This window comes from Podarcis cretensis (assembly GCF_951804945.1).
Source record: "Podarcis cretensis genome assembly, chromosome: 11".
Classification (NCBI taxonomy): domain Eukaryota; kingdom Metazoa; phylum Chordata; class Lepidosauria; order Squamata; family Lacertidae; genus Podarcis; species Podarcis cretensis.
The window spans coordinates 52,176,203-52,191,678 of NC_137180.1; the positions used below are offsets into that span (position 1 = coordinate 52,176,203).

The window sequence follows — 15,476 nt, forward strand, 5'->3', positions numbered from 1 at the left end:
ACTCCCATCTACAATTGCTCCTTTACTGTAGCCAAAAGCCAAAGCCATTAAGGGAAGTTCCTCTTGCCCAATTCCCCCCCCCCCCCGCCCAAGAGATGAGAAATTTCTACACCACAGTAGCAAGACAAATCCCCACTGCAAGGAAAGTGGCAAGGCTGATCCCTAGTGGCTCACTTGGAATGCATTTTTCATGAAGCTGTGATCCCTACATGCAAACCTCCTTCTGCAATTGTTTTCCTTGTGAACTAAGGAACATTAACAGTTGCAAGCCATATGTAGGACTCACTCTCGGATCCTGGCTTCAATCGCTATCACAAAGTACTTCTCAAAAGGGGCAGATGCAGCTGGAATATCACTTTCCATACTTGAAGAAGAGGAGTTTGGATTTGATATCCCGCCTTTCACTCCCTTTAAGGAATCTCAAAGCGGCTAACATTCTCCTTTCCCTTCCTCCCCCACAACAAACACTCTGAGGTGAGTGGGGCTGAGAGACTTCAAAGAAGTGTGACTGGCCCAAGGTCACCCAGCAGCTGCATGTGGAGGAGCGGAGACGCGAACCCGGTTCCCCAGATTACGAGACTACTGCTCTTAACCACTACACCACACTGGCTCTCAAGTTTTCACATTATAGAAAGGGAGAAAAACCCAGAAAACACCATATATCAGGTAAAACACTTTAACCACGGGGTGGTAGTGGGAAGATGGACTGGGTTTGAAAGCACCTAGTACATAATTTAGAGGCCCATGCTTACAGCATCCACCGTTTCAGGGTAGAAACATTAAGTATTGCCAAATGTCCTCTTTTTCCAGGACACATCCTCTTTTTAATTGGTTGAGTTGTCATAGTTTTCCACAGTTAAAAGTAGAAGTCAGTGAATGTGTCCTTTTTTGCTTTTCGAAATACAGCGATCCTAAAACACGAGCTGAGTACTGAACTAACTTCTCAAAACCTTAGTAGAAGTTTTTCATTTCACCATTTCCAGGATACTCCAAATCTTTAATCCACCAGACAAGAATGTTCAGTTATCACCTGCTTACTGGTCATTTCAGTGCTTGCTGTAACCATCAAGTTAACGATTGATGCTGGATTCACTTTGCGTACTGCATTTTTAAAATTTGTTTTGCTGCTTCTTTTATTGCTTTCATGGTTTATTTCCTGTTAGAAGGTGCCTTGAGCCTTGGAAAGCAAGGTACAAAAGATGGGGCCAAACAGAAGTGAGAACGTGCAGGCTCCTGGAGAAGAATTCACATGCCACACCGGGCTAAGCCAAAGTTTGGGCAAGTATGCTATCTGTACCCAGACTCATGGTTAAGCTCTCTCCCCACTAACCACAAGCATAGCCAAAGACGGTGTAGGCAACACTGGATCAATGGTCTGACTGAGTATATGGCAGCCTCCTTTGTTCCCAGAAAACATTCCTCCAAACACATCCAGATAGGGATTTATGACTACTACCATGCACAGAGGGCTATGTGCCCCTTCACTTCATCCCACATAAATGAATGGCAACCAGTGATGCTGTTATCGGTGGAGCTCTGGGCAGATGTTCAGAGCCCCACAACCACCTCAGGCCACTTTTCAAATCTCCTCCTCAGAGCTGCAGCTGGCCGAGGAGTCTGGCCATGGCAGCCGGCCACCACACATTCTGAAACTGCAAAGGAAGCACAAGCCAAGGACAATGAGGTCAGCAAGCCCAGATGGTCCCAGGCCGATTCTGTCTCCTCTTCTGTCACTTCACCTGAAGCCAAAGGAGTAGGATGTGGCTGGAATACTGCCAAGACCTTTGTGACCACCATCTTATGGATTCCTTGCAATACACAGGGCCTCCCTCAACACACAACCTGTCCTGACAACAGGCATTTTGCTAGCATGTGTATTAACAAGACGCAACCAAGGCTTACTTTGTCAGCTGAATCGGAGGCCAGGAGGTTTGTGGCAAGAGTCTGGAGCTTCTGATGGGCCATGTTTTTCAGTGCCGCAAGGCTACGGCGAGTCATGGCCTGCTTTAAGTTGACAGCAGGATGGCTGAGGGAATCGACTGCGGCTGGCACAGCCTCGTCACAGGCATTCAGGATCTCCACGGCTGTTATTCCCATAACGCAGCGATCAAGAGCACCTTAAGAAGATAGAAAGGGGCGAGGGGCGAACTGGCTGTAGTTAAAATGCATTCAAAACATTGCAAAGGTATATTGAAGTTAATGGAAAAGGAGCAGCTGGGCCATACTGAGCCAAAACTTCACAAGAGAAGGAAAGTTAGAGTTGTTAACTTTCCTTCTCTTGTGAAGTTTTGGCTCAGTATGGCCTAGCTGTTCAGCAATGCACTTCCTGTGATTTTCTTGCAAGACAGCATGCTTTGTAAACTACACTATGAAGAATGAGCTCTAGGCAATTTTGTGCTTCCTCAAAACTCGAGTTAGTATTACAATTCCTACAGAGCCAATTTTGGAGGGCACAGGGGCAAACTGGGGAGCAGAGGAGGAAGTCCCATTGCATAAGCAGAAACCCTTTGGGTGACAGAACTCATTAGTTGAATCCCACCCAAAATTACTAACAATTTATCTTCTATAATAAAAGCAGAAAGGCAAATAGGACAAGTCAGCCATTTCCCCTTTTATCATGCATTTCATAGCCAAATAACCCCTAATTCACTGCAGCTTTGCATATATGTTTCCCGAAGTAGATTTATTTGGAAGGATAATGCACAAATAATAACCTTTCCAAAATTTAAAATTGGATGGAGCTGCTGAGCTACCTTCTACATTGCTAAAGGATACGCCTGAAATTATTAAGTCCCTTCTTACACAGTTTCTCTTACCAGTATCCATCTGCCAGACATACACAGAGCCATCTGAACAGCCCACAACTAGGTAGTCATCTGATGGTCTCCACTTTATGACTTGAATAGGAAAGAGGTGCCGGGAAGCTAACATGATACACTTTTTCTCCCGTAAGCTCAGAAGTCCTACTGAGTGGTCACTGGCAACAGAGCAAACACAATGCTGGACTCTCGACTGAAAAGGAGGAAATAATATTTTTCAATTGGCACAGATCTTTTAGTTGCAAATCCACTGAATCTTAAAAACAATGTACTTGTCATTTATTTAGTCAGTAAGCCATCAGATGCAAGAAGCTGGATATCATGGGAACCCCATGAATGTTTGAGCAGGAGAGAGACGCACATGAATCCCAAATACTGTACAGTTGAAACCCAAACCACCTCTGTTTAAAAGCCATTGCACTGCGCACTGGCTTAAGCCAAAGTGGAAACAGCTGACGAGAAAACAGCAATGTCTGCCATTACAATTCATGCACGATCCTGTGCTTGGTTCTGACTCACTTTCTAGTGCGCTTTCCAGGAGTCTTTTCCAGGTCTACCTGGACATGCTGGGGACTGAACCTAGGGACTTCTGCTGGGGATTGAACCTGGAGACCAGCTGAGCTACCGCCCCTGAGTTTCCATCATATTCCCGAGAAGCTCCTATTCTGTTGCTTTGTTTTAGAAACATCTCATCTTCAAACATCTAAAAGGCTGTCAACATGGAAAATGGAGCACGCTTGTTTTCTCCTGCTCCAGAGGGTACGACCTGAACCAATGGATTTAAGTTACAATAAAGGAGATTCCAACTAAACATCAGGAAGAACTTTCTGACAGCAAGAGCTGTTTGACCGTGGAACATACTCCCACAAAAGGTAGTGGGTTCTCCTTCCTTGGAGGTTTTTACAGAGAGATTGGATGGCCACCTATCATGTATAATCTAGTTGAGATTCCTGCATTGCACAGGGCTGGGATAGATGACCATTGGAGCCCTTCCAACTCTACAGTTCTATGATTCTATATACCTACAGAGGCTGAATGGGAAAAACCGTGGAAGCTCAGCAGTGTTGAAGGATAAACACCTATGTCAAATTCTACGATTTTCTACCTACGCACAGCATTTGAAAGGATCACGCAATACAATGGATGCTCTCGGTTACCTTGAACTATTTATATAACTTTCTAAACGAATTTTAAGACGCGTTCACCTAGAACGCCCACAAGCATTTACCAACACAAAAAGCCATCACATGAACCAGAGCAAAGGCAATAACAGTTCTGTAATTTAAAAATACCAATTCTATATTAACCATAATACAAGAGGCCATAATCCAAGCAGGCTGTAGCGGGTCCACCGCTTACCAACAATTCATAGTGCGGTGGACTCACCCCGCTAACTGCCCCCAATTAATTATACTGCACACACCTCACTGCACACCAATTACACAAATTTCTACAATTTACCACAGTTTGAGGGAATACTTAAGTGATTAGAGTCTCAGGCAGAAAATGATGAAACAAACAAGAAAAGTTTCATTAAACCGAAAGAAGTTTGTGATACAAAGTGAGTCAGGAAATGCGTTCTTTCAGGTAGAAGTTAACTTATTTGCTTTAACTATAAGATGTCTCAGGCCCATGGCTGTCAACTTTTCCCTTTTCTTGCGAGGAATCCTATTCGGAATAAGGGAATTTCCCTTAAAAAAAGGGAAATGTTGACAGCTATGCTCAGGCCTAAACTCAGTGTTTACAGTCACAGCTTCTCTTAACCTCTCTGTTTACTCAAAATCGGTGGCTACACTTCAGTTTCTGTTACTTAGTTATGACAGTTAAATACTTTTTAACACCATACAGCTTCCTTCGCCAATTAATACAGTGGTGCCCTGCAAGATGAACGCCTCGCAAGACGGAAAACCCGCTAGACGAAAGGGTTTTCCGTTTTGGAGGCGCTTCGCAAAACGAATTTCCCTATGGGCTTGCTTCGCAAGATGAAATGTCTTGCGAGTTCCTGCGGGTTTTTTCCCCTTTTCCCCCCCTTTTCCTAAGCCGCTAAACCGCTTATCAGCTGATCCGCTGATAAGCCACTTATCAGCTGATCCACTAAACCGCTAATAGCGCTAATCCGCTAAGCTGTCAATGGGCTTGCTTCGCAAGACGAAAAAAACGCTATACGAAGAGCCTCACGGAACGGATTAATTTCGTCTTGCAAGGCACCACTGTACCTTGGTTCATGAGTGAGGGACACTTTTCCTCAAGTTACCCACTCTCTATGCCATGGGTAGGCAAACTAAGGCCCGGGGGCCAGATCCGGCCCAATCGCCTTCTAAATCCGGCCTGCGGACTGTCCAAGAATCAGCGTGTTTTTACATGAGTAAAATGTGTCCTTTTATTTAAAATGCATCTCTGGGTTATTTGTGGAGCCTGCCTGGTGTTTTTACATGAGTAGAATGTGTGCTTTTATTTAAAATGCATCTCTGGGTTATTTGTGGGGCATAGGAATTCGTTCATTTGTTACCCAAAATATAGTTCAGTCCCCCACAAGGTCTGAGGGACAGCGGACCGGTCCCCTGCTGAAAAAGTTTGCTGACCCCTGCCTATGCCATCCAACTCCTGAGGTTTTCCAAATGGTATAACAGACTCAGGGGATGACCTCACCCCTCACCCCTTGTTAGTGACTTGGGAGTCTTCTGTACCTAGAAGAACTCTCCCCTCCTGGCTAGTATGAGACCCAGGTAGCCTGAATTCCCACAGGTTCTACCTCTCCTGGCTCAGTCTCAGCCTTCCCAGGACACTCCAGTCTGTATAACCTTCCCAGACCCTCAACCTGGTCTCCCTTTCTAAGCTGCGAGGCTCTGTCCTCTCACAATGGATAGTAGATGTTTAACTTAACTCAGAACCAGTTCTCCCTCAGTCAAATCCTATCCTACTCCCTATCTCTCATCTCAAATCAAGTCCTCTCTCTTAACCTGAACCGTAGCCCTATCTAACTCTCTCCCTCAGAAACTGCCCCTTTTTATCCTCCCTCCCTAAGTGCTGCTCCTCCCCCTTCTGTGACTCGCTGACTTTGTAGTCAATCAGCAATGGGCTCCAGCGCTCTGGTGTAATTTTGGCGGGGCTGCGCCACCAGACTCTGGTCTGGCTCTGCTGTCCGTCACACAAGCATTCACCAACTTACACTGCAGTTTTCCGGAGGGACCAAAAGTTGTGTGATTTCCCCACCGTGCACACAGAAGATGTGTTTCATTTCTCCAGAAAAGATGTCCCAGATAATGACGGAAAAATCCACGCCGCCTGACACCAGGTATCTTTGGTCGTAACGAGTGGAGACCTGGTGGGGATACAGCAAGCAGGTGACTTTGTTCCGATGGCCACGCAGAGTTCTGTGGGGCGGCCAACCTAAAAAGTTAGGGAGGAGACACAAAAACCACAACATGCAATGGGTATGAATGTCATTTTAAGAATTTCAGTATCAGAAAAACAAATGCATAGCAGCAGACCCATGATAATTACTACTGATAACCCAAAACAAACTGTTGTCACATCCATTCAGTGAAATAGGTAAAGGTAAAGGTACCCCTACCCGTACGGGCCAGTCTTGACAGACTCTGGGGTTGTGCGCCCATCTCACTTAAGAGGCCAGGGGCCAGCGCTGTCCGGAGACACTTCCGGGTCACGTGGCCAGCGTGACATCGCTGCCCTGGCGAGCCAGAGCCGCACACGGAAACACCGTTTACCTTCCCGCTGGTAAGCGGTCCCTATTTATCTACTTGCACCCGGAGGTGCTTTCGAACTGCTAGGTTGGCAGGCGCTGGGACCGAGCAGCGGGAGCGCACCCCGCCGCAGGGATTCGAACCGCCGACCTTTCAATCGGCAAGCCCTAGGCGCTGAGGCTTTAACCCACAGCGCCACCTGCGTCCTATTCAGTGAAATACACACCCATAATAGACCTTTTTATGGTCCATGGGTGGTTTTACCAGCAGAGTTGCAAACTGCACTCCAACGCTCTGCATTTGTAAAAGCAACGTTTAGATCTTCCACTTTCTAGAGCACAATTAACATAATTCAGAAGTGGGATCAAAAGCACTCACATCTATCATTTGATTTTGAAAGTAAGTGCCTGTGTTTGTTTAACTATTTTAACAGATGCAGGAAGACACCCCTAAAAAAGAAGTACCACTACATTGCAATGCCCTCTTCAAATACCAGCAGAGCAAATAAAATGCTTCAACACCACATTTCAAGGCACTTTTAAACGATTGCTCACACACCCCTTCTGCGCACGTGCTCATCTTGCAGGAGCTGAACTATAGCGGTTTGAGTTGCTGGTACAATAATAATGCTTCCATCTTCACGGCCGCAAACCAGACGTCCATGCGCAGGGATATATACACTTGCCGTCACTTTAAGCGGCTCATCGCTATTGGGCATGAAGCTCAGCTGATCTATAATTCCAGCCGGACGAGGAGCAAGTTTGGTGAACGCTTCTTGCAGGGAAGTGGAAGTTGTCACTTTCAATCCTGCTTTTAAAAACAAAGGAATAAAACGAAATGCTCAGAATAAAGTGCTTTAGAAGTACAAGTTTTCTCAATGCTTTTCAGTTAAGCTAACCCTTACAAAACTGTGTTTGGAAACGGCCCATGCCTGGCTGTCCACAGTAAGTAAGGATCACATATTGGTGACAAATCTGGGAAATTATTCACGAACTGGAACTTCTTCCCTTCTTTGATGCTGCAGGTTACCAATATTGGTATGTAAAGGCAAGTGCCCTAGTAAAAATATTTCCGGGCTAGCCGTGTTGGTGGGATTATTTTGAAGATTTAGTAAAATCAAAACAAACAATATTGTAATACTCAGAGTGGACCTATTTGATAGTACCTAGAGATGGGAAGGACTGGAAAAAAACCCAGAAAAAATGGGGGGAAATCCAGATTTTTTCCATAGTCAAAATTGGAAAAGAAGTGTGTGGAATATTCAAACTATATCAAATTGTTTTTGTGTGTGTTTTTTTCTGGAAAAAAAACTTCATTGGGAAAAACTGGAAAAACCTGGGTCTCCCCCCCCCCCATTTTTTCAGTTTTCCCCCAGGCCTTTCTATCTCTAGTGTATCCAATGAAGTCCTTAGCACCAATGAAGTCCTTAGCACAAGGACTTCTGCCTGTGCAAGAGTTATTCCTTTCCCCTCCCAACACAACCCCCCTGCCCAATCTACTCCAGAGAGCTGTGGGGAAACCTGAAACACACACACACATATATATCACCCCCACCACACTTTAAAAGAGAGATGCTGGCTAGGGAAAGTAGGAGGCAGAACACTGTGATCTACGATTACAATTGTGCTCTGATTAAATAAATCTTAATCAATTCATCATTTGGAATTTAATCTATTAAATCTGCATACATTTGTACACGAAAAAACAACTGTGAAGAAAAAGGCACATTATTTTAGATAATGACTGCAAAAGTCATCGCGGACACTGTCCTCCTATATGCCTTCCCTTTCGCACAACATTAGAATGCTTCTTCCGATATGTTTTTGCAAAGAGCTCCCCTATTAAGACTAAGGTGGGTTTTCTAAAACAACTCCTCTATGGCCTGATTAATTGGAGTGACCTTTTTAAATCAAGCTATTCATCTATAACTTAATCTAACCTATAAAACAGGCTAAATATTGCAGACCCAAGTTCATACTAACATTAGATTACCATGAAAGAGAGGCTGATTTTTTAATCTTGAAAATTCAAAACTCATTGTTACACCTCAGAAAGGCTTATTAGAATAAAGTTTAATTACTTCTTCATCAACGTGCCTTTCTCGTGTATGCTACCCTTCATTTCAGGATGTGTTTCTATCCTTTATTCTCACCACGCCTGCCTGCATGTATTTCACCTGACAGATTTCTTACTTTGCACATCTGATGAAGAATACTTATTTTCAATAGGAGTGATTTTCAAATAACATCTCACAAGAGATTATGTTCATGCCAGAATCTTCCTTTTTTCAGGTCTTAAGTGTCACAAGACATTACAGTTACAGATAGGTAGCCGTGTTGGTCTGCCATAGTCAAGACAAAATAAAAAAATTCCTTCCAGTAGCACCTTAAAGACCAACTAAGTTAGTTCTAGGTATGAGCTTTCGTGTGCATGCACACTTCTTCAGATACTTCTTCTTCAGGTATCTGAAGAAGTGTGCATGCACACGAAAGCTCATACCTAGAACTAACTTAGTTGGTCTTTAAGGTGCTACTGGAAGGAATTTTTTTATTTTGTCTTGACAAGACATTACAACTGCCTAAACACAGCCATTCTTTTAGAGCTTGGTTTTTATGAATTGCTTTGTAACTGAAACAGAGAGGATGAGCAATTAAATTGTGAGCAGGGGAATCTAGCGACAGACTCCCACGGGGATGGCGACAATGCATGCCGAAGCTTTTCTGGGATTTTAAGAGACTTGCTAGATTTTACAGAAATGAGCACCATTCTTATACAGTGGTACCTCGGGTTACATACACTTCAGGTTACATACGCTTCATGTTACAGACTCCACTAACCCAGAAATAGTGCTTCAGGTTAAGAACTTTGCTTCAGGATGAGAACAGAAATCGTGCTCCGGCATGGCGGCAGCAGGAGGCCCCATTAGCTAAAATATTGCTTCAGGTTAAGAACAGTTTCAGGTTAAGAACGGACCTCCAGAACGAATTATGTACTTAACCCGAGGTACCACTGTAAAGGGAAATGTCTGCGCTGAAGATGCGTGCAAAAGTAAATTGCAAAGTAGCTACCTTCTGTCACACTTGGATGGTCAAGCGAATTTGGGATACTCCAAATGCTGAGCCTCCCTGAGGAGTCTCCCTGAATAAGCAGTTTGTGAAAGCACTCTCTGCGGCCGTAGAAGAACCGAGTCACAGGAGGGCAGATTAATAACTGCAAAAAGAAAAAGAAAAAAGAAAAGAAAGAGGCATCAGTGTGATCTCAGAGAAAAAGGAAGAACTAGAGGGCAACCTTGAGCATCAGAATCCCAGTTTTACACAGCTCTTGATGAATACATGGAGGTCTCAGGTATGATTCTCAGCATCTGCAGTTAAACAATTTAAGGTAGAATGGGTTGGGGAAAGCCACACCTGAGCGCTTAGATTGGAGTTTCCAAAACATCCGGTTCCAGTTGGTTTTCTGGACTACAACTCCCATCATCCTTAGCTAGCAGGACCAGTGGTCAGGGATGGGAATTGTAGTCCAAAAACAGTTTGGGGAAACCCTGGCTTAGACAGACCCTTCCAGTCAGCAGAGGCCATAAGGGACTTGAGGCTGGGAAAGTCAGTTTCAATATGTTCATTGCAAGACTGTCCACACAGCATTTAATTAACAAGCCCCCTTGCTGTGAATACTGAAGCAACCCAAAGAAAGTCTTACCTGTTTATCTGATTTCTCCACTGCTCTGTCCACAACACAGTGGAGTTGAGGGGGATTTAGATTTTCAACAACTTTTCCAACATCACTGCGAAATGAATCACTAGCTGGCAAGCAACTGCGGAGGAGAGCCACACATACGCATATAAAGACGGCAAAACATAACAAGCTTAATCTCACAGCTTCAGTGTACATGTATTGGTCGCAGGCTACACAGCTAGGTATGAGCTGAGGCTCCTCCATTTGCTTCAGGATCTAGTTTGACCTACTAGGTCGACATCAGTGGCTCAGAGGTGGAATGGTCTGTAGAACCTCCTCCAGGTTCTTACACTTATTTAACTGGCCAACTTCTCGCACAGAATGCTTGTCCCTGTCATTTTATGCCAAAAGAATCCACAGAGGCTAATCACATAGTGTTGCATCCAATCGTGTTCCCCCAGCAGAGGCTTCAAAGAGCTAAAAAGTGGTGGGTAGGGAGATGTATTTTTTACAAATTCCCCCCTCTCTCTTGCAGCCCTCCTTGCTAATTACTAAACAGTTCTCAAACAGTTACAGATAGGTAGCCGTGTTGGTCTGCCATAGTCAAAACAAAATTAAAAAAATCCTTCCAGTAGCACCTTAAAGACCAACTAAGTTAGTTCTTGGTATGAGCTTTTGTGTGCATGCACACTTCTTCAGATACACACAGTGTATTTAAGGTGCTACTGGTCTTTAAGGTGCTACTGGAAGGAATTTTTAAGGTGCTACTGGAAGGAATTTTTTTATTTAGTTCTCAAACAGTTCCCCCAACCCTTTAGAATACATGTAGTAAGGCATAGGGGAAAATCAGGAAAAATATCTCCTTCCCTACTTCTGTTAACAGAAGACTCCACTGAATCAGAAAGCCTTATCTTGGCTGTGGGGTATAACTGAGAGCAGTCCGTATGTTTCACTGAGCAAGGCAGAGCCTTCATGAATACAAACATATAGACAGTATGAACTTCTTGCGTCTTTCAGTCTTTTAATTGTAAATTCCATTTACATTCAACCTTCATTTAGCATTGCAGAGGAAAGCGTGCCCAATTACCCTACCCCTCCCGTCCCACATGCAACGAGTTCGAAACCTTCCGCTTTAGAACTAACCGCAGTTCCCCACAATTTCCAAAGTGAGGGAACTGTGGTATTTCCCAGCCACAATTTAGTTTAAAGAAGCCAAGATCCGACCATGCTTTGGTATTGCTTGTTAACATCACCCATTTTTGTTCTAAACCAACAGCATGGAGGAAAGTCTCTTTAAATCATGGGTAGGCAAACTAAGGCCTGGGGGCCGGATCCGGCCCAATCGCCTTCTAAATCTGGCCCGTGGGCAGTCTGGGAATCAGCGTGTTTTTACATGAATAGAATATGTCCTTTTATTTAAAATGCATCTCTGGGTTATTTGTGGGGCCTGCCTGGTGTTTTTACATGAGTAGAATGTGTGCTTTTATTTAAAATGCATCTCTGGGTTATTTGTGGGGCATAGGAATTCGTTCATTTATTTTTTTCAAAATATAGTCCGGCCCCCTGCTAAAAAAGCTTGCTGACCCCTGATTTAAATGAAACGTTTAAAAGTGAAACCCTTTGTCCCTGTGTACCTGGCTGGCAGTTTATAGATAAGACTTTGACCATCTTCTGTCCATATGATTACTTTGTCCGCTGATACAAAATCGCCACCTGTCCATGTCTGCCCATTCTCACTGGGGACTGAGCATAACAGGGAATAATCACCAGCATCAAACACCTAAAGAAAATAATCACATAACAAAAAACCCATCACTGTATCGTAAATTCTGCCCTGTAGTTGGATAGTTGAGAACTCAGCAACTCCCTGTACTTTTTAGATACAAAGGGAACAAATTAAAAATGCATCCCCTAAATATAGAATGAACTGTAATTGACTCCAGCTGATCTTACTAGTAACTAAAAGAAATATTTTGTTTATTAAAAGATCTATATCCCATCTTTCCATTTAAAGACAAACTGACCAAGACAGAACACATCTTTTAAGATACAAATTATCTTTAAAACACTAGATAAAAAAAGGTCACAGTCAATGGAGAGACATAAATAAAGGGATTTGTAAAACTTTTCGGCTCAGTGGGTCAAAAGCCTGGTGGAAAATGAATGTTTTAGCTTTGTGTCTGAAAGCCATCAGAGAAGGCACAAGAGGAACTCCCTACATAGTAGACAAAGGACTGCAAATATTGTATAATCCATACTAGAAGCAATTCTTTCCCCTTTTCCTTTTTGTAAGAAAAAAACCTGGGAAAGCAAAGGTCATACTGGGTATCTTAGTAATTTTATTAAAGTAGGGATGGCTAACTTTCTTTCAGCCTTAGGGTCGCATTCATGGTTAGGGAATCCTCTGAGGGATGCATGCCAGCACAACACACATTCCCTGTCCACCCCTGCCTGAGAGAGAGAAATAGAACTCTTTCTCTGTGTCCCAACTTAAGAACCCCACCCTCTTGAAATCACAAATGGTCACAGAGACAGCAGTTTTCCTCCCAATTGCAGCACACGGCAAAGAACGGAAGACTTCTCTTCCCAGCTCATCACTAAGAACAGCCTTATGCTTACTCTGGAAAGGCACTTTTTGTCCCTCTATTAAAGCACCACTGCTTTCTGAAAACTAAAACCTCCTAAAAATGGTGCTGGACCAGAGGGAGAAAGGGCACATTTCCAAAGTAAACAGATACCCAATTTTGCTGGTACTTGAAGCAGCCTGGTGGGCCGGATCCAAGCCATAGGTTTACCACTCCTGCATCAAAATTTACCTTAGCATTTGAATAAAGCCTGTAATATTATAAAACAAAGGCAACACATCAGCAACAGGGTGAGCTCACATGCACTGGAGAGATTATGTGTTTGATGAAATCAAAATCCAATTGATTTATAATCTGACTATCCTAAGCTTCCTTGCATACGTGTCTCACTGACAGTAGTTGTAGCTTGCAGAATAAAGAAAATCCAGCTTTTACTTAACTGGTTATCCTTACCCTCCAGTATTTAGAACAAACTACCAAAAGTGATCTTTGGGTAAATGCACAGAAAGAAATACTTTGGCAGTTTTGACAGTAAATTGGTTTAGACTCCTCTTCAAAGATTGGCTCTGTATCCTATAAAGAGAGAGAAAAGCATTTCAGTCACTCATGCAATGATCTCCAATACATTAAATTCCTCAACTCCTCCTTTGCACTCCTATAATTAATACAACTAATCAGATTGTTCTTTTTTTCTTATTGGTTTTTCCTGCCACACGAACTTTTTTGTAGCTTTAAAACTTAGCTTGAGAGGAACTGATTTTAAACTCATATTGGGCTGGATCCAGACCTTGCCTTCCATGGATTAAAAGTTCCTTCTGTCCACAGAAGGAATTTCATCCAGTGAAGTGATCCCACTGGCTTTGGGGGTACAGGACATGGGGAGTTTAGATAATTCTTTCTCCACCTGCAGGCCCCAGAACCACTTCTCACACTGTTTACCTGCAGAGACAAAGTCTGGATCCAACCATAACTTCCTTTCAAGAATTAGCTGGGGGACATACTCGCCTTCAGCTTCAGTAAGCAATTTTCATGTAGCATGATGGCTACATCTTGCATTCACTTGCTGAAGTAGTAAATTATGTTTGAGCCTTAGAAACAGAGATTCCCCTTTCTCAAAGTGGCTGAAATGCTAAACAAGCAACACTGGTGATAGGTCATGAAACTAAGGAAGAAATATGTATTAATCCACCTTTTCCAAAAGGAAGGAACAAAACCAGGAAAAGGTATATATTTGTTGTTGTTTAGTCGTTTAGTCGTGTCCGATTCTTCGTGACCCCATGGACCAGAGAACGCCAGGCACTCCTGTCCTCCACTGCCCCCCGCAGCTTGGTCAGACTCATGCTGGTAACCTCGAAAACACTATCCAACCATCTCGTCCTCTGTCGCCCCCTTCTCCTTGTGCCCTCCATCTTTCCCAACATCAGGGTCTTCTCCAGGGAGTCTTCTCTTCTCATGAGGTGGCCAAAGTACTGGAGCCTCAGCTTCACAATCTGTCCTTCCAGTGAGCACTCAGGGCTGATTTCCTTCAGAATGGAGAGGTTTGATCTTCTTGCAGTCCATGGGACTCTCAAGAGTCTCCTCCAGCACCATAATTCAAAAGCATCAATTCTTCGGCGATCAGCCTTCTTTATGGTCCAGCTCTCACTTCCATACATCACTACTGGGAAAACCATAGCTTTAACTATACGGACCTTTGTTGGCAAGGTGATGTCTCTACTTCTCAAGATGCTGTCTAGGCCTGTCATTGCCCTTCTCCCAAGAAGCAGGCGTCTTTTAACTTTATATATATATATATATATATATATATATATATATATATATATATATATTTGTGTGTGTGTGTGTTTATATGTTAAAAACTAGACATTCTCTATCTGCACGTACTGTATCAGACTAAGTCAAGGCATAGTAAACATGTCATAAGAAAAAGCCCTTAAGCAAGCAGATTTTAAACACCATCTGTCCAGAGCAGAAATAGAAGCATTTATGAAAATAAGTCTATATTTGTAATGGGAGCACAGCAAAAGTTACTGTTGATCATTTTTGGCGATAAGCCAGACTGACTAATAAAGCCAATTCTGGAAGAAGAAAGACTATCGGCATGAATCTGGGTCTGTTTCTCTTTACCTGCATGTGATTTACTTCAGAAGTTACGATCCACACTTTCAGAATGCCAGTCACTGAAACGGCCACAACAGTATCCTCTATGGAAAATAAAGACAGACCATCAAGACCTGTACACCAAACATTGTTTCTTAATGGTTGCAGAGAAAGTTCCTGAAAAGTAAGAATCAACCACGGGCTAACCTTGTGTTCTGTGAGATCGAATAACACTCATCGAGCTGATCCAGTCAGGAGAAATCTTTGACACCAAGGAATAAAGAACTTCAAGGCTGGTAGCATCTACGACAAGAATTTCTGGGTAGTGGCCGTGACACAACAGTCTCCCTTCGCGCTGGGTTCCAATTGTGAACTGATAGAACTGAATATTTAAAAATTGGGGGGAAAGAAAGATATCAGAAACTTTATAAATCTGGATGTGTGTGCTTGATCCACAATGCAGAATCTGCTTTCAGACCATAGGTGCAATCTATTTTTGTATAAGATCAGATTTTTATTTTTATTTTAAAAAGCATCCCATAATAAAAAACTATGGGTGGTAACCAATTGCAGTAGCCCACTCAAACAACAGTTGC

At 43.2% G+C, this 15,476-nt stretch overlaps 1 protein-coding gene across 1 annotated transcript in view; it reads right to left on the reverse strand.

Annotated features, from left to right (window-relative positions):
• Positions 1–15,476, reverse strand: part of WDR7 (WD repeat domain 7) — a 226,909-nt gene that overhangs the window by 187,822 nt on the left and 23,611 nt on the right. The window contains exons 5-14 of the mRNA XM_079994680.1: positions 15,088–15,262; positions 14,908–14,984; positions 13,234–13,353; positions 11,830–11,975; positions 10,220–10,334; positions 9,592–9,733; positions 7,082–7,330; positions 5,989–6,209; positions 2,817–3,012; positions 1,903–2,117 (exon numbers count right to left, since the gene is read on the reverse strand). Coding sequence (XP_079850806.1) covers positions 1,903–2,117; positions 2,817–3,012; positions 5,989–6,209; positions 7,082–7,330; positions 9,592–9,733; positions 10,220–10,334; positions 11,830–11,975; positions 13,234–13,353; positions 14,908–14,984; positions 15,088–15,262 — 1,656 coding nt within the window. The remainder of the gene's footprint in view (positions 1–1,902; positions 2,118–2,816; positions 3,013–5,988; positions 6,210–7,081; positions 7,331–9,591; positions 9,734–10,219; positions 10,335–11,829; positions 11,976–13,233; positions 13,354–14,907; positions 14,985–15,087; positions 15,263–15,476) is intronic.